This window comes from Helianthus annuus, chromosome 14 (assembly GCF_002127325.2).
Source record: "Helianthus annuus cultivar XRQ/B chromosome 14, HanXRQr2.0-SUNRISE, whole genome shotgun sequence".
Classification (NCBI taxonomy): domain Eukaryota; kingdom Viridiplantae; phylum Streptophyta; class Magnoliopsida; order Asterales; family Asteraceae; genus Helianthus; species Helianthus annuus.
The window spans coordinates 135988991-136011308 of NC_035446.2; the positions used below are offsets into that span (position 1 = coordinate 135988991).

Consider the following 22318-nt stretch of genomic DNA (forward strand, 5'->3'; position numbering starts at 1 on the left):
AAAACGAAACCTTTCGAAGTTCTAATATTTTTATTAAATAAAATATACACTATTATTATTTTGTGTTAATCAATGGTTGAACCACTAATGAAAACATATTGGATTCAATTAAATTTTTATAACAATAATTTTAAATGTAAATTTATTTAATTATTTAATTAAATTCTTTTAAAAAAAAGAACAAAACTTCTATAATATTTTTTTTTTGAGAAACTTAGATTAAAATCTTGTATAAACTTTACATACAAAAATATATATATATATATATACTTAACCATCGACTAGTTACACTCTAAGTTCTACTTTGAATCCTTCGTCATAATTTCCGAATACTCATACACCTTCGCTTGCCCATATAGGGTGACCTTGGTGTTCCATCCTCTTGAACTTATACATTCGTCAACACTTGGATAATCGGAAGACTTAGCAATTTGTGAGTATACTCGCAACCCCCTTTTTATGTTTACCACTTTTTGGGGTGTAACATGTTTTACTATTAAACTACACTTAAACTTATTCTTTATGCAATGCACAAAACAATCCTTATACATGAATACTATGTTATGATACTTGATGCTTACGTTGACCATACTTATGTGATATGTTTTAGTCATTAGCTCTCACGAGCCTCCCTTCGACATGTATAGCGCTATAGGAGTAACGCACCGCCCCCCTTAAACTTGGGTCATGTTGAATTAATTAAACTTTCTTGCGTAAACAGAGGTTGGCTAGAAATATTGCATGCCACGTTAGGTTGATCTCGTATGAACTAAGTTGCCATGTGGATTCGTTTTAAACTTTTATACTTATACTTATGCTTAAACTTGTATACTCGCCTTTGCTTTTGCATTGAATTGTATTTTAAACATGTTGCAGGTTGAGGTATGATGATGCTATGAAAACGGACTAGCAAAAATGCCTAGATACTCACTTAGACGTCTTAGGTCAAATACGTTGTATAAATTTCATATTTGTTGTTGTATTGTTCTCTTGTATTTTTAATGTATTGTAACATTTATTCATGAATGAAATCAATTTATCTTTAATTCTATTGTCACAATTAGCGTTATGAGTTATGAGCAATCTTTCTTCGTCTCACTCCGATGTTTCCGCCATCGGTTGGGGTGTGACAAAAAACTCTCAAAATATCCTCCAAACCGTAGCTGAAAGCAAGGGTTCGAGCAGATTGACACCCCTTCACGAAAATGAGCATAACTCACTCAATTCTTATCCGATTCACTCGATTCTTTTTCCTACTACTTTGTATTGACCTTATCTACGTTTCCATGGGTTTTTCACAGTAAATAAGTCCCTGGAATGTCCCCAAATAGGCTCCAAAGTGGGCTTCATTTCTGTTTTTATCTAAACTTTGTTAAACTCATCCAACTTGTGTCTAACACATCTCACACCTATGTCCTAATGCTTACAACCTCACTTATGGTTGGTTAAGCTTAAAACAAGGTTGAGACACTATAAATCAGAGGTTAAAACCTTAAATACTTTCTGTTTTGTTAGGGTATTTAACCCACAAATCATGTCAAGCTTAGATCTTGATGAATGAGTGATTATGGAACAACTTGGGTTGTCCTACATACAATCCTCACATGATTTGATGATTTCTCTATAGTTAGGTTGTTTATGTTATTGTGCTAAACCTAGTTCATGACCCTCCTTGGTTGTTTTTACATCAAGTGAAGTGGTGAACATTCAAGGGGTTCCTAAATGGAAGCATGTTCTTCCTACCCCATACATGACATCTATGATAACACGAGGTGCCTAAATGAAGATCCTAATCTTCTACCTCCTACTTGAATTACTGGACTAAATAATATGTAGTACTTAACCTAGATATATATATACACTCATTCGAACCTTTGATGTTGAACTTATGTTTATATGTTAAAGTAGTAGAACATCACCTAAGACCTAAACCTTGTTGTGATTCTTATGGGTGTTCAACTCATGAAAACATTATCATAACCCTTGTGGTTACCAAGTGTCATACAAGTGTTAAGTGTTGAAGATGATTATTTTCACATGCTATTCTCATATCTTACTTTTATGTTGTTTTAAATACCGAATCTCGACTCTAAGCATACTTGAACTTTAACCCTACACATTCAATCTTCTAACCTCATCAACTCGTCAATAATTGGATAATTGGAAAGCATATGCAAACTTTGTGAGTATACTCGTATTCCCCCTTTTTACTTTTATCACTTTTGGGGTGTAACATGTTTTATCTACCAACAAACTTACACATGAACATTTTGCTTAAACACATGAACATTCCTATAACATGCTTGTATACGTGATGGCTTGATGCTTTAAACTTGGATTTATCTTATGTGTTGAATTTATCATTAACTTCGTACGAGCCAAACCGTGATATATGTAGCGCTATAGGATTAACGACCCACCTCTTTATCTTCGGTAATGTCATGAGCATATTGCGTTTCCTTGGTTTGATATGTTAGACACATACCATATTTAAATGTCCATCTTGAATCACATGCTTGCTATGAGGAATTGTTTAAAACTTATCTTTTGCTATGTATGTATCAAACTTGTATACTCGCCTTTGCTTTTGCATTGAATTATTTTAAACATGTTACAGGTTGATGAGGATGATGCTAAGAAAAGAAGTAGCGTTGATGCCTAGATACACATATAGACGTTAGGGTTTAATATGTTGTATCAATTTTGTTAAGTTGTCATGTCATTTTGTTAAACTTGTTGTATTTGAATTTCTTGTAATGTTGACAATTTATCTTATGAAATGAAATCGGATTATTTAAATACTTGTCACAATTATTAGCGTTATGATGTCTCGAGCAATCTTCACACTTCGTCTCATCCCGATGTTTCCGCCATTGGTTGGGGTGTGACAGACCAGCTTGTGCTCCTCACCTTTTCTCAGATTTCTTCCAATTTCGGTAAGTTTTCATCCTAAATCTTGTACTTTCTTGATCAATACACACTCCTACACCTTTCTATCTTTCAAATCTTGATTTCTAACCGTGAAATCATCAAGATCTAAGCATTCTAGGATGATGTCATCATGGTGTTCTTCAAGAACATCATGGCTTGGCCTTAATCCACCATGAATAGCTCGGATCTAACCGATTTCCACATAGACAAGCTAAGATCTATCAAAGATCTAAACATTTACTTGATGTGAAGGATTGAAAGAAGGATTCCCAACTTTCTTTCAACTCTTTTACACTCAATGCCTTCAAAACTGGTAGAAACAGAGCTTGAGTCAACTCACCGATCATTCTAGTGGATGAGTGGTTCAAGATTCGGTTTCTATCTATGAGGTTCACCGTCTTCGGGATAAACATCAAACTACCGTTCTGAACAGTTTACCGGCCGGACTTGGGTGATTCCTGTCCGAGCAGGAGAAACAAGTAAGAATGAAAGTCCCATGGTTTAGCTCGTTGACAAACTACCTCAATATAACGTCAAATCAACAGAACAGCCAAGTGTTAGACGAACAGGCCGACCAGGTCAGGATGCTGACCGAACGGTTAGGCTGTTCAAACGAACAGCTCAACCGATCGGACATGTCAGCCGATCGACCAGGCCAGCCGATCGGCTAGCATAGGGCCCCACAAATTTGACAATTCTATGAAGTATAGTATTGAACGAGGTAATGCTCGATCGAACGAACTGTTTGATAACATTACTCATCGGATCATGAGATACTATGCTTCAACCCTTAATCGATTTTCAATTCGTTCGACGTATTGGAATGCCACCCGATCGAGCATGCTGTTCGATCGAGTATGCTGTTCGATCGAGTGACATCCTGCTAAGGACTACTACTGAAGTTCCTAACCGATTGGTTAAGCCAGCCGATCAAACAGACCGTTTGATCGATCGACCTGAAAGGTAAGAACACTTCAGTGTTCTCAAATACTGCAACGAAAACTTCAAAAGGTCAAACCATCATACACAAACACATCCTACTCAAAGGAAGAAACAATCCACTCGAACAGTCCAGCCGATCGAGCCTACCGCCGATCGAACAGACTGTCTGAACGGACCTTCCGACCGAACGAACCACCCGTTCGATCGAACCTGCTGTTCGATCGACCAAGCTGTTCGACCCACTTACACTTGTTTCCATTTTACACGTATTCATCGTTATGCTATCGAACTGTTCAGGCTAATCCTACTCTCAAGCGCTCCCTTCAATCCATCAATCAATCGCTGTGAGTATACTCGATCCCCTTTTGCTTTTAGCACTTTTGGGTGTTACATACGTTACCTATATCAAAACACAATCGATCACACTACTCAAGTTATTTGAATGCTAACCAATATGCATGTATTACGTGACTAAATGAATGCTTGTTGATTGTGTTTACACGTGGAATGCTGTCTACCTGCCTTAACGACGTAGTATGATAGTTTGGACTCAGCACCCGTTCACACGGGGGTTGTTAAGGACAATTACTTGCATGGATTATGGTGGTAATCATGTATTGCGAACTGTCTCGGACAGTCATCCCGCGGTCACTGGTATCGATAGGTCCATGTCGATAATTAACATGCTTCGTTTTCCTCTGTGTACGTACTGGTTATGCGTATACTATTCGAACTCTATATGCTATTATCAAACTTGTATGCTCACCTTTACATTATATGTATTGACTTTATTTTAATGTATGTGACAGGTGTTGAAGATGTTTGCTTGCTAGGAAAGCGAGGCTAGAACTTAAGTTATCTAATAGCTTATGTTTATTAACTTAAGAAAGTCTAAATATGCAATTCTCCTATATATTAAAAAACTAATGTTTTAAACAGTGTTCAAGTTATAATAATGAATATAGTATTTTTAATAATTTTTATTATCTTCTTTACTTTTTAAGTTAGATAAGCTTGTGTCAACTGGTATTGGTATCGAAAATACCAGTACGGTTATCGGTACATGAAGGTAAAAACCGACACCGGCCTAGTACAGAAAACACCAAAGTCGGTGTTGAACTGATTTTGAAAATCTTTTAGTTCGAGAAGTTCGGTACTGCTACCCGGTACCATTTGCTCATCCCTGATCACTGGTGTCGTACGAACAACAACGGTATCGTGCAACTTTTTTTGTTGATTTTCTTCAACTTTTAATTTTAGTTTCAGGGGGAGGGATGAGCTCGGAGCCAACCAATACCGAATCGGTACTGGTACCGAAAATACCAGTTACGGTACCGGTATATGAATGTAAAAACGGTAGCGAACCGGAACCGGGAACACCAAAAGTCGTACCGAATTGGTACTTAAGATCTTTCAGTTCAGGAAATTCGGTACCGGTACCCAATATCATTTGCTCATCTCTGACCACAGGTTTCATACGAACAACATTATTACCATACAACTTTTTTGGTTGATTTTCTTTTGGTTATCTTTTAGTGTTTTTTTCTATATTTCCTTTTTATTCAGCGGTTTCCGTACGCAACGCGCTTGTAGTGATTTCAAAACACATATAAACACAGACTAAACAACAAAAGACCGTTCGCCGCAACGCGGCGATAGTAAAAAACTAGTTATATTTATTTTTTGTCTACATTTTGATATCAATTTATTGAAAATAGAGTGTTTACAAATTAAATATTTTTTTTGATATCATAACTATACCGAGTATTAGTACGCTATTGAAAAAAAGAACCGATGTTGATCGGACAATATAGATATTGGTAAAACACTTATTGTTATTGTTTTCAATAGATGTAACACACGTGTTGATATTCTTTTGGGTATGTCGTGATTTTTTTATTACATGAAACAACTTTTTGTGATATATACATTCTTCCCATTTCATCGAATAATATTAGCAATGATAAAAATTAATGGTTCTGATGATATAAACACTAGTACTAATTTTGTTCACAACAGCAAACACAAAAGGATATCGATGCATGCATGTTTTACGTCAATCAACAACAAAACAACAACAAAGCAACTGTGCCCATCAAATACCACAAAAATATAACAAAACTATTGATACGTTTTTGGGGAGAGTGAAATGTAGGCATACCTTACACAAAAGTAAACATAACTAAGAATACAAAAGTAAAAACAGATATAACAACTTAAAATAACATATATTCTTAGTTCTTAACTTTAATACTATGTCTTCACAAAGTCATATCCTTGTCAAGGAGGTGATCTCTGGTAAATTATGTCTAATCTGCTCATCCCAAGTCACTTTGGGCTTACCTCCACTATTCTTCCACTCTATAGTGAGAGTTTCTACTGCTCTAATTTGTGTCGTCGTCTGCCTTCTCTTCAGATGCCCAAACAATCTCAACATTTTGTCCATTAATTATCGTATCTGATATAACAACCACTCCTAACATTTCTCTAGAAACCCCATATCTTAAGTGGCCTAGTCTTGTGTGCCACATATCTACATCAACATCCTCATTTTTGGTACCTATATCTTACACGCATCTGTCTTCTTGATGGCCCAACAACCTGTCCCATATAACATAGTATGTCTAACTGCAACCATATAATATTTCCCATCAGTGTAGTCAGGATCCTTCTGTTGCGCAATACCCCAACGATGGCTCTCCACCTACACTAGCTAACTTGGATGTGGTTGGCTACATCACTAAGTATCTCCCCATCCTTTTGTACAAACAATCCTAAATACTTTTTGGCGAACCTACTTGACCCTCAATGGTGATCTGGGTGGCCTCAATGGCCTACACCATTGAAATAACTGTACATATTACTAAGTCTTAGATCGACTAATTCTTAAACCTTAATTTGTCCTCTGAAGTTGTTAGCCATTCCTCAAATCTCGCATTCAAGCTTTGTTTAATCTTTGCAACTAACACGATATCATCTGCAAAAAGCATACACCATGAAACTGTCTCCTAAATCAACTTTACTCATCCAGGAAGACCGAAAAAAAGACTCAATACAAACCCTTAGTGAAGTCTTAGCTCCACAAGGAAGAATCAGTAACCCTATGGGCGTCCAAACACTAGTTTCAGCCCTACCACATGTATCCATAATTATGTCTATATAACTCTGACGGGCCCCTTTAATCTCCAAACTAAATCAGTCTATGTGAAACAATAGTTTCAATCCTACCATACACATCCCTAATTATGTCTATATACCTCAAAGGGAACCTTTACTCTCCAAACCAAATCCGTCATCGTGTTTTACATCGATTAAAAATGATAAAAATGAATATCGATATCGGTTTAAAAAATAATACCGATGTTATTCGGTTGGTTTGGTTCCTTATGACACCATTACAATATCAATATTTAGTATGGTTTACAATACAAATAACATTTTATTTAGAATATAACTTTGTTGTTCTCAACTGTGTATTAAGTATTTTTTCTTAAAGAAAAGTTAGCAAATGCAAGTTAATAAAGAAAAATAAAATTGTATACAAATTGAATGATTTAAAGACGTAGAAAAATAAAATTGTATAGAATTTTAATGAATTAAAAGATGTGTATTATTATAGTATTAGCAATGAAATTGAAACTTAATCAAAACGATTTTGTAATATTCAACGACCCCTTAATTTATTAACATGTATTCAACCATCTTTTTTAACAAGGAAAATAGGGTCTTTAATATTTGTTTATTAAAAAAGTTTTCCTTAATCCTAAACAACTTTTACCGATTTTTAAATTGAAAAACTTGTAAAGTTACATATAAAATATTATATGCATTAAAACGTTGTAATTATTTCATAACTAATCGTCACTAATAATAATATTTAGGGGTGTGAATGAATCGAACGAACATGAATAAGGCTTTGTTCGTCTTCGTTTATTAAGTAATAAACATGTTTATGAACGGTTCACAAACGATTACCGAACGGGTTTTCTTGTTCGTGTTCGTTCATTAAGAAAATGAACATATTCATGAACTGTTCATGAATACTTACTGAACGTAGACGAAGGCAAATGAACATAAACAAATGTTCCTGAACATAAATATTAACACAAACAAACTTATATATTCATTTAAAAATACCATTTGCATCTTTCATCAAAAAGATTACGAAGAATCCACAAAAAAATAAATAAATGTTTAACATAATTAACATAAAAACTAAGAAGTTTGTCAAACTTCAACACAAATTGAAATTGATATGATCAAATGAGCGATGTTGGCATAGGCGTATTATCGTATAACATAACTATAGTTTCAAACTTTAAAAATAAAAACCAATAAAATTAAAATATAACATGAAAAACCTTTAAAAGAACGAACACAAGTGAACATAAATGACCGAACATAAACGTACACATTACCGAACGTTCACGAACGTAAACAGACTAATACAAACTCTGTTCATGTTCGTTTGTTAAAGTTATCGAACAAAATTTCTTATTCATGTTTGTTTATTTATTAAACGAAGATAAACGAACTTCCCACTAAATAGTTTATGAACTTTTCGTCGAACGTTCAAGATGTTTACACCATACCCCGTCTCAATATAGAACTTAATTCTATCTGAAAAAGAATCATACGATTTCTTTATACAAAAAAAAGGATTACCTATTTTTGGCGAAAGTGAGTCTTCAACTCTGACAACTGCACGGTAAATTAAAGTACACAATAAAATCCACGTGTCATGTATCTGCTCTCTCAAATACACTGAATCCCACGCAATCAACTACACTTGGCCGCCTATAAAACCCTCATCTGTCAGAGTAAGCGCAGGCCCCAATTCTCCACCTAGGGTTTCAATCTCAGTCGCATTGGAACCAATTCACCATCGTTTCTGTAATTAGAGCTCCTCACCGGCTGTCACGGTGGCAATGTCGTCACCCAAGGACCACCCTCTCTCCTCCACCGCTGCTGGAAGATCGGACTTTCCAGTTGTTTCTACGGTATAAAGACGTTCATCAACTTTAAAGTTTTGTTTATCTGTTACGATTTTTAAATGCGTCTAAAGCGTTTTGTTCTTAATATGTAATTGCCTCGTTAAGACTGGGTTTTTATATAGGTTTTAATATGTATGTAGTGCTGGAATGCTATAGATATGATGCATGTGTAAAGTAGCTAGGGTAAGTTTATGTTTTAGGGTGATGCTATCATGCATGCACAACAGCGAGGCTAGTTGCAGTTAAAGCTAACTTGATATGATCAATAGCGTTTTTTATTTAAGCCCTAGAAGGTTGTAGCGTAGCAGTATCTAGGTGTGTAGTAAAGGTGTTCATCTGTAAATGGTTGAGGGTTTCAATCACATGGTAGACGTTTGTGAGTTAGCCGTTCTAACTAAAAAAACTAGTTTGTTGGACCTAAAGGTGTAGTTGACAAACATAAAGGTTGGAGAATAGAGAAGAAATGTAGGAAGGCAAGGAGGTCCAACTATAAAGCTAACAACATAGATTAAATGATATGCTCCTAGTTAAAAACCCTAATGAACACCCTGATCCGTTATATCAACATACGAAAAATAATTTGTAAGCTCTAATTTAATCACAATATTTCGGTATTAATGCCAATTTGTCCAGGGAGGTTAAGTCACTAGTCTCGTCATCATGCATCAGTCTTACATTGTTACTTTAGTTGGTTATTAACCATATTGTGAACATGGAGGAGACTGGAGATGTATTTAGAGTATTTCTACGATCTCGTCAACATTCCTGGTTGTGTGTAGTTTATGGTGCATTCAGATTATCTTCATAATATATTCATTTAACTAAGCAAATAAAGATATATCACAACTGTTTATCTCATAGGAATTTAGGGTGCTTGGTAGAACTAGCTTACTTTACCCTTTAATCCTTTGATTAAAGAATGGTAAATGGAGTGCTTCCTTTGTTCATATATCTTGTACTACTGAAATGTTATATATATGTAAGAGTAAAGACTGCTTTTCTAGCTATATATTTTTCCACATACCTTATAGCTTTTACTTTTTTAACTGTATCTGTAAAGTGAATTTTGTTCATATTCAGCCGGATGCAGCACTGCAAGAAGGAACTACAAGTCTTTCACAGGTTTCACTAGTTATTGACTCATTGAAGAACGAACAAGACGCTGAACGTTGTGCTTATATCAAGGTACATTCTTACACCTGCCAAATTCTCACATCACACCTTTTACATTGAAAAACTCTATCTCATTGTTCCTTATATTGGATTGTAACTCTTTCAGAAAAGAATGGAGGAGAACCGGATGAAACTGGCTGGAATTACTAAAAAAAATCACATGTTGGCTGAAGAAAGAAAAAATTTAGGGATAATAAACGGAGGTAAAGTTGACAATCTGTTGACAAAGAGGCAGAAGGATGCAATTCATATGCAAAATGGAAATCATATAAGCAGCTCTCAAGACAACGGACATGCTTCTGTAATTCTTCTAGGATATGGCATTCCAGTAAAAAGTTGTGTTCCGCCCATTAAGCTTCCGAAAGTGGAGAAATTACCTCCTTATACCACATGGATTTTCTTGGATAGGTGAATTTGCTTGTACTGTATTATTTTTTTTTTTTATGTTCTATTTACTATTTCTTGTGTGTTCTTTAAAAGCAAAACCTCATTCATTGTTACTATCCTTTTATCATATCTTTTGATGCTTGCTTTTTTAAAGTGGATTATTGTTTATTGTTTCTTCTAATTAGTAACTGACTGAAAATGCAGAAATCAAACAATGACAGAAGATCAATCTGTAGTAGGGCGAAGGAGAATATATTATGACGACGGGGGTGAAGCTTTGATCTGCAGTGATAGTGAGGAAGAAAATATTGACGATAACGACAAGAAGAAAGAGTTCTTTGAGTCTGAAGATAACATCATTTGGTGTGTATACTTCGGTTTATATGTTTCTGGATATGTTATCATACATATCCTTATTTGTTAATATTTTTTTTTTCAGTTGCAATATTACTGCGTGTTTTGGTGTTGTAATAATTCCAGGTCAACTATTAAACAGACCGGGTCATCTGATATCGTTTATGAATTATTAGCCAAACGCTTGTCTAGAACACCTTGTGAAATCAAGGTAAGCACTTACTGGATATTATCTTGATTGTGATTCTTGTTCTTTATTTGATCTTTACTTTTCTCGTACTAGTTTATTGTATGTGTTTGATCAATGAAACATATATATTATCAAACATCTTATACAGGAACGATATGAATCTCTTAAATGCTCTAAGACTACGGATGCTGACTTCAATCCGAACTCATTTTTTGATCAAGATCTTGAAGAAGCTCAGGATTCATTAGACAAACTTTTCTGTCGCAGATGCCTAGTAAGGATTGTTATAACTTGTCTTATGGTCTTGGTGTTGTCTAATTTGGTGACTTGTTGTAACCAATTAATCTTTTATGTTTGCATTTTCAGATATTTGACTGTAAATTACATGGGTGTTCACAAGAGCTTATATTTCCTGTTAGTTAATCTTTCTTCCCTCTTTTCATTTAACTTTACCTGAATCCTATATTTCTTTGGCTAATTATGTACACTTCAAATATTCTAACTAGGCTGAAAAGAAAGGTTCTATGCAAAGCATGAATGACGAAAATGTCCCTTGTGGTCCACATTGTTATCTCCAGGTATAACTTGTTTTATCATACTAGAAAAGTTTTACTTAGTCCCTAATATTTCTAATCTTCAACTTTCCAAATGGTCTATCTATATGTCCCGTGCAGCTCAACACTGAACAAACAATCACCGTTTCGTCAGCAGCTGCTAGTGGTGTTCCAGTAACTAAGGAAAAATCGAGTGGCGTGTTTCTAAGGAAGAGGTTAAAGACTTCACAAAATGCTCAAAAAGATTCTGCAAGCTTCGACTCTGAAGCTATCCCAGTTCATGATGTGAATATGAACACTACTAATCGTTCTCCACCATCACCAAATAAAACGAAACGGGCCAGAACATCTATAACAAGTGGAAGCAAAGATTCCAATGAATTCAGCTCATCATCAACAAAGGAAAAGTTTTTGAGTACAACACAGCCTAGGAAAAAAGACACTTTTGTCCCTACCGGTAATGCATTAAGTAGGAACAACGCAAAAAAGAAAAACCTGTCCGTGTATGGTCATACTAGTAGAAAAGTAACTGATTTTGAATCTTGGAGAACTTTGGAGAAGTGTCTAATTAAACAGGGTGTCCAGATATATGGCAGAAACAGGTAAGGATAATATTTTTGCTTATGGAACATTATATATATTCTCCAAGATTTGTGTTATTGATTGTTTTCTATAATGCTTGGTCCTTTGTGTTCATTGCAGCTGTTTAATAGCTAGGAATATAATGCTCGGGGAGAAGACATGTGCTGAGGTGTACCATGTCCTGCAATATCATTTAAATGAGCTATATTCTCGAGGGAGTAATAGCATAAGTTCTCAAGATGATGATAGGGCTGAGAGTAATGAGAATATGGTTAGTCTAGATGTTGTCATCTTCAACCTTTTGCAGTGACAACACCTAAAATATATTTGTCTTTTTGGTTTATTAATTACTCTATAGGGAACTGCACGAAGAAGACGATCAAACTTCTTTCATAGAAGAGGAAGATTTCGCCGTTTAAAGTACACATGGAAGTCTGCTGGTTCCCGTATAATGAGGAAACGGAATTCTGATAAAAAAGATACGCATTGTGTCCAGTACAATCCATGTGGGTGTCAATCTGTATGTGGTGGTGATTGTTCTTGCCTCGCAAGTGGCACATGTTGTGAGAAATTCTGCGGGTAGTTAACGCTTTATTGGCGTCTTATATATAAAGGTCTTATTTTTTCTTGGATTTTTTATATAAACAAGTTTCACTTGTTTTATTAGATGCCCGAAAACTTGCAAAAATCGTTTTAGGGGATGTCATTGTGCCAAAAGCCAGTGCAGAAGTCGCCAGTGCCCTTGCTTTGCTGCTAATAGAGAATGTGACCCTGATTTATGCCAACATTGCTGGATCAGGTGAGGGAACAAGTTAGAAAATTGATGCTATTTTATGGAATTAATATTTGATTGATTTCCTCATTGGTTAAGAAAACCTACCATGTTATTGTCTAAAGACTCGGATACAAATAATATTCTAGTTTTTTGTTAAACTTTGCAGCTGCGGTGATGGGACTCTAGGAAGCCCGGGGAAGAAAGGCAATAGTTATGAGTGCCAGAATGTGAAGCTTCTCCTCAAACAAAAACAAAGGGTAACTTTTGTATACTTATTTAGTTTATATACTTGGAATCAAATTTAGTAGCTGTCACCATGGTTGTAAAACAAGGTTTCCAAGGCCGAGTACTCCCCGAGTAGTCGGTACAAGGTAAGTTGCCGAGCCGACTTTCTTCAACTCCGCCTAATTACTCGGAATCGATTAAACGCGATCAACCTCAGCCAAAATTGGAACTAGTAGGTCAACTCGGAGCGTGTTTCACTTAAAAAAAATAATAAAACATAATTTCTATGCCTATCAATTTTTTTTTTTTTAAATAAATGGTTTATATATTACTGTTATATAAGGTCAAACAAATTACACCAAGATAGCCGGTAAGCGGGCAACAAGCTGCGCCGCTACCCCCTTTTGAATAGCGAAACCTAACCTAGTAAAAACGAAACCCCGATCTCTAGGAGACGAAATGTTGCTGTGAACAACCCGTTGGACCCGTTCAAGAAAACGGATGGCTTCTGGGGCTAGTGAGCCAAAGGTATCAAAGGCAAAAGGGATAAAGGAATGTTGATTATCCTCGCAGGCTTTTGCATGTTTGTTCATTTTCTTTGCTGCCGCCCTTGCAATCGCCTGACCAGGGACAAAACCTGTATCCCGAAAGCCTACAAGGGGGGAAACCCCGGTAAGATCAACACAAGCGTGTTTACCTGCATCCCACCCGAAAACTAAAACATCCGCGGGGCGAATGTGGATCTTCCTTCCCTCGGATCTGTCAAAAAGTTTACGGGGGCTTCTTTCTTCACCGAGATCCCCGCCCGTTTGAGGATGTCCCCCAAGACATCCCGCACCCAGTCGTGCCTATACTTAAAACCTGGCAGTTCTTTACAGTGCAGAGCATGCTCCCCAAATTGGTCTAAGCAAGCTTTCCGGCAAATCGGGCATTGCTCATCATCAGGGAACATAGGAATCATGAGCCGATATTTTAAGATAGCACGATATTCAACGGCTGACATCTTTTGGCCTAAGCCCTCAATGGGGATGACCGATAGAAAATCTTGGGCGTGGGGGCCCCGCAAGCATTCTAGGACGGCGTTCTGACGAGGGGTCGTACAGAAATCTGATCCAATATTCTGAGCGATACGACAAAACAGAGCACTCGCCAAAGTCTTCTGGGTCTTCGGTGGGGCGGTGTCCCTGTTAGCGAAACCGCCAATATCCAAATCCGGGAGGTGTCTATGCAACTCCCCCAGGGCCATGTCATAATCCCCATCCATTCCAACAACCCCACTCTCGCGCAAGATGTGATCTTGCAGCCCCCATGATTGAGCTCGCGAGGCAACAAACCCGTAAATGGAGACATCCATGGCCGATAGAAGCCCCAGCCCCCCCATCTTACAGGGCAGAGAAGCAACCCGCCACTGAAGATCCCCAAAAAACGGACCCCCACACACCACAATGTCCTCAATAGCCCCCCGTAGCCCTTTATCGAATAAGGATACCGCCTCCTTTACAAACACAGGTTGACAAGTTCGCAGACCAAAAAGGAGCTTGGCGACACCCATGCAAGAGCGCAGCAGGAGAAGCTCACTTTGCGGGTCTCGGAGTTGTGAAAGGCTACTCATAAGGTCCACTGCCCGGGAAGCTCGCCGCGTAGCCAAAGCACTAATGAAACTGGGGTCCTGGCTCACAGCTCCCCCAAGGAGTCTCACGCCCCCCGTTGGTCTTCCAATCTCCTTCGGGAATAAACTAGCCTCCAATTTTTCACCATTGCAAGACGGCCAATATACCTCTGTTTTATTTATATTAAGCCGAAGCCCCAAAGGTGGCCCCTCAGATTGAATGATAGCCAGAGCCTTTGCTACCTCAGATGTTTTTTCCCATAATAGTACCATCATCCAAATACCACGCGTGGAAGGGGAGGGTGCAACTGTCTCGTATACGTTGTGTGAGGGGGTGCAAGACGAGGGCGAACAAAAGAGGCCCCAAAGGATCCCCCTGCTGGACCCCCGTGGACGACCCAATACAGTCATTACCCACATAAAGCCTAGCGGTTTGCCCATAAAGAAAATGTACCCACGGAAATATAGATGGGCATCGAATCCCAACCTCCCGCAGAAGAGCTGTGCGATCCACTAGGTTGAAAGCATTGGAGAAGTCAACGGTAAGCATGGCGAAGGCCCCATCATCGTGAAAGGCGTTAAGGAACCTGTTCGCGCTATGGAGGATAGCTTCAGCCCCATCTGGTGTCCCAACCCCGAATTGATGGTCCCCCAGGTACCTGACCATCTCTTTCCCTACCTTTTTCATCGCTATCTTGGAGACCAGCCTACGCCAAATGGCCCCGACCGCAATAGGACGAATCCCCCCATCAGGTTTCAGCAAGGGGGTCAGAGGAGCGGAGGCAACGAACTCAGCAAGAGACCTGGGGCATAACCCCCCCAAGAAGACATTGACTACCCCGGTGATGGCTAAAACTAAACCCGAGGAAGTTGAGGACCCCTCTCCACAAAAGCTATCCAGTAAGTGTTGCGCCCTGAGCCCATCTCTCCCGCACGAAGTTCCTTTGGGGAAAGACTTAATGCACCCCAAAACGCACTCGGCATCAACAGTTAAGGGTGCCTGAGGGATTGTGCCTGCTGGCACAACCGGAGGGGGTGTAACCGGGTGTTTCTCCGCGAGGGCCTCCAAAGTGGAGGGCCCAAGGGGGGCTACGCCAGAAGAGGACAACACCTTGACCGCAGCTGTGAAATGACCATCTGCCACTTTACGAAGGCACTGCTTAACATTGGTACGACCCTCCCGACGGTCAGACCCAGTTACCGCCCCTTTCTCCTTTACATCCTGAAAGAGGGAAGCAACTAGCTCGCTAATCCCTTCCCCGTCTTTCCAAATTAAAGAATCAATATAATTTTCACGTATTTTGTTATAAATATTAGTAAATTTATGTTATTTGACATATATTTAAATTCTGAAAACTAGTTTCTTTATAATTTAACATGTCCGTGTACTCCTAGAGTACTCTCCGCCTAGGCCGAGTACTCTCAACTCCCCGATCGACCGACTAGGGAGCCTAGAGACTTTTGCAACCATGGCTGTCACTTAGTGGCGGATCTAGAAAATCCTTACAGGGGCAACATTTAAGAAAAAAGGAGTAACAAAATCGAAAAAACGTAAAATTTTTCCGAAATTTACACTACCGCCAGAGCATCAAGGGGTAGCGAGGGCTACCCCTATTTACAAGCTATAACCGCCCCTGCAGTGTCACTTGCATTTTAAGTATAAAAATGACATTTTTGTTACCATTTGATGCATAGATTTTGCTAGGAAGATCTGAGGTCTCAGGCTGGGGTGCTTTCTCAAAGGTAAATGTAACAATTATATTATGCTTGTTATTATTTTCTCCAGGTGACTCATTTGTAGATTTTTTTTTTTCAGGATAGTGTACCTAAAGATGGATATCTGGGTGAATACACCGGAGAGTTGATCTCTCATTATGAAGCTGACAAGCGTGGAAAGATCTATGATCGTGAAAATTGTTCATTTCTTTTCAACCTTAATGACCAAGTATGATACATCATCTTTAGCCCCTTAAGATATTATTCTGCTCTCTTGCAAAATTGTACCAAGTCACTGATATTATTGTTTTTGTAGTATGTTCTTGATGCATACCGAAAAGGCGACAAACTAAAATTCGCTAATCATTCACCAGACCCGAATTGTTATGCAAAGGTATTTACTTACTTTTCTTTTTGGAAAGGCATGTATTTACTTACTTGATGCATAATAGTTGCACTGTAATTTTCTTGAATAGTTGGAGGCAAAATGGGTATCACGTTGTTCTGGGTCAAAATCTGTAATTTTAGTAGTGGTTGAAGGTGACCCAAACTTTTTTCCCCTAATTTGTATTTCAATGATGATTGAAATCATTATTTTAGGAGGTTTTATGCCATAAAAAACACACTTAATTACTTGATGTTGACTCGTTTGATGACCCATTTGACTCATCTCCTTATAACCTATCTTGTATCCGGTTGACCCGTTAAAGATAAACTTAAACCGAATCAACATTTGACTAGGTGTATCTTTTGAACAACTATATGACAGGTTATGATGGTGGCTGGAGATCACCGGGTGGGGATATTTGCGAAAGAAAGCATCTCTGCTGGAGAAGAACTGTTTTATGATTATCGCTATGAACCCGACAAGGCTCCTTCTTGGGCTAAGAAGCCTGAGGACTGTGGTTCAAGGAGAGAAGACCCTGGTTCTTCAAGCGGGCGGGCCAAGAAGATTGCTTAACTTGCATGACTAGTTAGAGCCCAAAAAGGTTTTGGCTCTTTTTTTTTTTTTTTTTTTTTTTTTTACAAAGAAAGTACATTTAGTAATTAAACTTCACATAGCCAACTCTTGTAAACCTACAGATTTGGATTTCACCAAGGATGAATTATGCAAAGTTAACTATAGGTTTTGTTTTGCACTAGTCTAGAGTCTAGTTAAACATCTTGTTCTTTTGGAGGAAACATTTGTTACTGAAAGCCCCATGGGAATTCATGTATCCCACCAATGGTCATCCTTCACCGACATATCATCAACGACAACCTATGACAACATTGTCACCAACGAATCACTGATGCTGACTTCAATGGCGAATCACAAATCAGTGGCGGACCCAGGAATTTTTTCCTGGGGGTGCGAAATATTTTCAAAGATTTTAGACTCCTAGCTGTATAAAAATATCGGTTCACAGCGGGTCGGGTCAGATCAAGTAAGACAAAAGAACATCAAACTAAAATTTACAAATCATCAAAAACACGTCAAACGTCATTACAAATTACAAACGTATTTAAAATTGTGCCCTACAGTTTTTTTTTGATATATATATCCAAAATATCATCTAAAGATACAAAACACGCCATAAGTTCATTACATTCTTGCTCATTGTTCCTAACACATATAATTTGTTCCATTAGTTCATACAACAACACTAAACACTTAAACAAAATAAACAATCATGTTCAATCATAGCCCATAACTTTCAATTATATTTTTAAACATTCAAGCCCTAATATTAAATGTTGATTACTTGTAACTAATCATTTAAACAAACAAAGCTATAGATAAAACAACAAAGTCATTTAACTACAAGTCTAGAACAACAAAAAAAAAATAAAAAAAAATATATATATATAAAAAGATTAAACCCTTACACATCTATATTTTCTCCTAATCATCACATAAAACAAAATAAATAAATAAATAAACCATATTAGTTCTATATTGGAATTCTGACATAATATGGGTCGGTTAAACCGGAATTTTGTTTTTTCTGGTAGAAAAAGCCACCAGGTCGTGAGCAGTGGCGTCAAGTCGCTGGGAGTTTTTTTGGGAGCGGGATTTGGAAATGGAATGGGTGGATGGGTTTGGGTTATTTTATTTAGTTCAAATTTCTTTAGGTTGGGTTTGGGCTTGTGTTAATAAAAATTGATTGCAGATTGGGCTTTGATTGGATTAAATAATTAAGTGAATAAGTGGTTAATAATTTTTTTTTTCTAAGTGGGGCGGTTTAAAATTTTCAAGGGGTGCGGGTAAAAAATTCCAAGGGGTGCGGTCGGGATTTCCGGCGAAAAATAACACTAAAAAATATTTTTTCATGGGGTGCGCCCGCCCACCCTTAGCTAAATATGGGTACGCCCCTGTCACAAATTGAACTTGCACCGATGGATCCAAACGACATGACACCGACGCACCACCAATGGTGGTTTCAGCTACTGATCACAAATTGTTTGTCGATAGGTAGTAATTAGGGTTGTAAACGAACCGAACGGGCACGAACAAGCTTTGAACACAAACGAACACAAAAAAGCGGTGAAAGCGACAGTGGCTAGAGTTGGACGGTGGAGGAAGCAGCTGAAACTTGAAGTCATAATCGTGGAATAGAGATCGATATTGAGTAAGGAAAGAGAAACAGTGCATAAACGCAGTGAAAATACGGCTTCCTATTTTCATTTTTAGGATAATAAAATAAATAAAAGTTAAAGAATATAAAAAAGTAGATAAAATAAATAAAAGTAGAAAAATCTCATCAACAATATAAACAAACGAAGCTGAACGAATGTTCACGAACATGTTACCAAACGTTCACGAATACAATTGAACGCATGAAACCAATGTTCATGCCCGTTTATTTAACTTTATCGAACGAAATTTCATGTTCATGTTCGTTCATTTGTTAAACAAACAAACATAAACGAACGTTCCGCCTAACAGCTCACGAACTATTCGATGAACGTTCGGTTCGTTTACAGCCCTAGTAGTAATCGGTGTCCATTGGCAATGTTTTTTTAGTATGCATGTGTGTGTCTAAATTTTAAAAAAGATAAAAAAAAATTTTACGCTCTGAGTCCCTAACTATTTATTTTATAACGTTTTGAATCCATGTGTTTTATAACTATTTATTTTATAAAAAGTAAACAAATGTTATAAATTTGGACTCAAAACGTTATAAAATTAATGGTTAAACACTCAAAACGTTAATTTGATTTTGAACTTGGTGGTTACCTCTTACTCAAAATAAAGTAAAGAGGTTATTTTTGACTAACCAAGGAAGAGAAAAGTGTTGTTTACTCAAAATATAGAATTTAAAACTGTTAATTCACGTCAAGACGTCATAAATCTCCCTTGTACCCCCTTTTCTGTTCAAAACCCTAAAAAAATTGTTGAGTCGTCTGGCTGGCATCTGCTTCTTCTTCACTCTTTCTCATCTACTGATCTGAATCCATAACCACAATCATGAGCGGAACAGAAGCCGTAGCAAGAGAGAAAGGCTCATCAACAACCAAAACCCCTGCCGATTTTCTCAAATCCATTCGTGGCAGACCTGTTGTTGTCAAATTGAACTCTGGAGTCGATTATAGAGGTTCGGTTAAATGTTTTTCTTTTTTATGTTCGACATCCATTAGTGTTGTTTCTTGCGTCGTAATTTTACAACCCTAGAATGGAAGCAATAGCACCCAACCCAACATTGTGTGTATTATTAAATCACTAATTTTACGGAACCAACTACTTTTACAACCATCAGATTTACTGAAATATATGTTTTTGAAATAGTCATTTTGTATCCAATAATGATGTAGAAAAGTGTTCATGTCTTTAAATTGTTACAAGATTGTTTGTGAGCTGGGCTTCTTTTAGGAACAGAGCAAGTGTGAAGCTGGTTTTAAAATGAAACTTATATTTCACATTTATTGTCTGAATATTAGTGTTAAATTGCTATATATAAATTCTGCATTATATTAAAATTACCAATATCCCACCGATATCTCACCCAGATAACCTATATCTCAAATATCGGCCCTTGACCGATATCCGATATTTTACCGTATTAGCTGCATAGATTAAATTTTACTTGTTGCTAGGACTTAGGAGTTAGGATAAACTTTGATCTTAATTGTTTGTTATGTTGAGTGCTCTAAAACCCTGATTATGGCTGCCTGTGATTAGTTACAGTGGCACAATCAACCTCATAGGCTTGACTCCTGGCCACATAGTTAATTTAAGGTATCTATTCATGCATACCAAATGGTATTCTTAGACACCCTTTTCTTTTATAAATGATTGAACACACTTTCCCTTTCCATCTGAAAAAGTAAGCATATCAAAGTTATACAATATCTAATCCTTAATAATGCTTGTTATTTTGTTTTTATTAGGTGTTAGCGTTAAGTGTCCACTTAATCCTCACTTAAGCATTAAGTTTAAGAAAGCGGCTTGATTGACAGACACTTTTTAGAACACGGGCATCTTTATGAATTAAAATGTTATAAAATTTTGAGCTTTTGTCTCAACTGTGTGAAGCAAGTATGTTTGGATATTTGGACTAAGTAGTTAATGCGGTAAAATATTGGATATCGGTCAAGGACCAATATTTGAGATATCGTTTATTGCGTCGTGGGATATTGGTAATTTTAATATCATGCTAAATTTTTATATATAGAAATTTAACACTAACAATTCAATATACTCTCCTACCATTAACAAATTAACCTTTTGCAACTTGCAAAACACTAACAATTCTAGCAAGTACGAACTCACTAAGACTTAAAACACTAACCTTTAACACTAACAACTAACAATTAAGACTTAAAACACTAATAGCAACAATAAGAAGAAAGGCGAATGGTAGACCTAAGAGAAAGGTACTGATATCGGGAAAATCGGTGATATATCAGTCAAATATCGGTCAATATCACCGATATTATCGGTACCGATGTTCTGACTGATATTTTGATAACGATATCTCGGCAGGGGACTGATAACCGATATGTCACTGATATATCGGGATATTAACTACATAGTATTTGGATTTGCATAATTGCGTTTTTGAATCAAGTAATAGTAAGTTAAAACTTTTTCCAGGTATCTTGGCTTGTTTGGATGGATATATGAACATAGCAATGGAGCAAACCGAAGAATATGTTAATGGACAACTAAAAAACAAATACGGGGATGCGTTTATTCGAGGGAACAATGGTAAGTTCTTTGAGCTTGTCTCACACTTGGCTACAAAATCGGTTTAATCTTTTTGAATATTTTTTCTTTATTTATGTTTGCAGTTCTTTACATCAGTACATCCAAGAGTACCCTTGCAGAAGGTGCCTAGTTCAATTGCCGACTCCAGTCCAGTCCAGACCCGCCCCATTTCATGTCCAGTGTCTTTCTGTTTTCTAGATATTATGTCACATTGCTGGAACTATTACTATTACTACTTTTATAATTTGTGATCAAGTTTGGGGAAGTGTTTTAATGTAACATCAAACAGTTGCTTCTTAGTTATTCTCTTCCACACCTCTAAAGTTAATACTTGATAAATTAATAAACATGCTATGCATAAAATTGTAAATTAAATAGATGAATTAATACATCTCTAAATTGATAATAGAGTAAATTTAGATTATCTTTCATATGTTTTGACCAAAGTTACATTTTTATTTAAAAAAGAATAAAACTCAACACAGCTCGCTTTGCCCAAAGTTACTTTTTTATTTAAAAAAGAATAAAACTCAACACAGCTCAAAGGGTATGACTATGTAAACAAGAATTTTACTAATTTACCATTAGAATAAAAGAATATTATTGAATCAGCTTAGATTTGATCAACCTTCACCAATTAGTGTCTTCATGTTTTAAGATGATTTAGACCGTGGGGTATGGTGGGGCGGGGGTTG

General features: G+C 37.0%; 2 protein-coding genes across 2 annotated transcripts; both read left to right on the plus strand.

The window, feature by feature from the left end:
* Window positions 1–8686: 8686 nt before the first annotated feature.
* On the plus strand, window positions 8687–17434 carry LOC110903943 (histone-lysine N-methyltransferase CLF). The gene is made up of 17 exons (XM_022149754.2): window positions 8687–8873; window positions 9948–10052; window positions 10147–10448; window positions 10632–10790; window positions 10908–10992; window positions 11120–11245; window positions 11338–11385; window positions 11478–11549; window positions 11646–12127; window positions 12228–12378; window positions 12466–12686; window positions 12775–12906; window positions 13049–13139; window positions 16412–16459; window positions 16533–16661; window positions 16749–16826; window positions 17202–17434. Exons 1-17 carry the CDS (start codon window positions 8802–8804, stop codon window positions 17391–17393), a joined length of 2493 nt encoding a protein of 830 aa, XP_022005446.1. The 5' UTR covers window positions 8687–8801; the 3' UTR covers window positions 17394–17434.
* Window positions 17435–19721: 2287 nt separating this feature from the next.
* Window positions 19722–21926, plus strand: LOC110903944 (sm-like protein LSM36B). The gene is made up of 3 exons (XM_022149755.2): window positions 19722–20010; window positions 21510–21623; window positions 21707–21926. Exons 1-3 carry the CDS (start codon window positions 19884–19886, stop codon window positions 21751–21753), a joined length of 288 nt encoding a protein of 95 aa, XP_022005447.1. The 5' UTR covers window positions 19722–19883; the 3' UTR covers window positions 21754–21926.
* The last annotated feature ends 392 nt before the right edge of the window (window positions 21927–22318 follow it).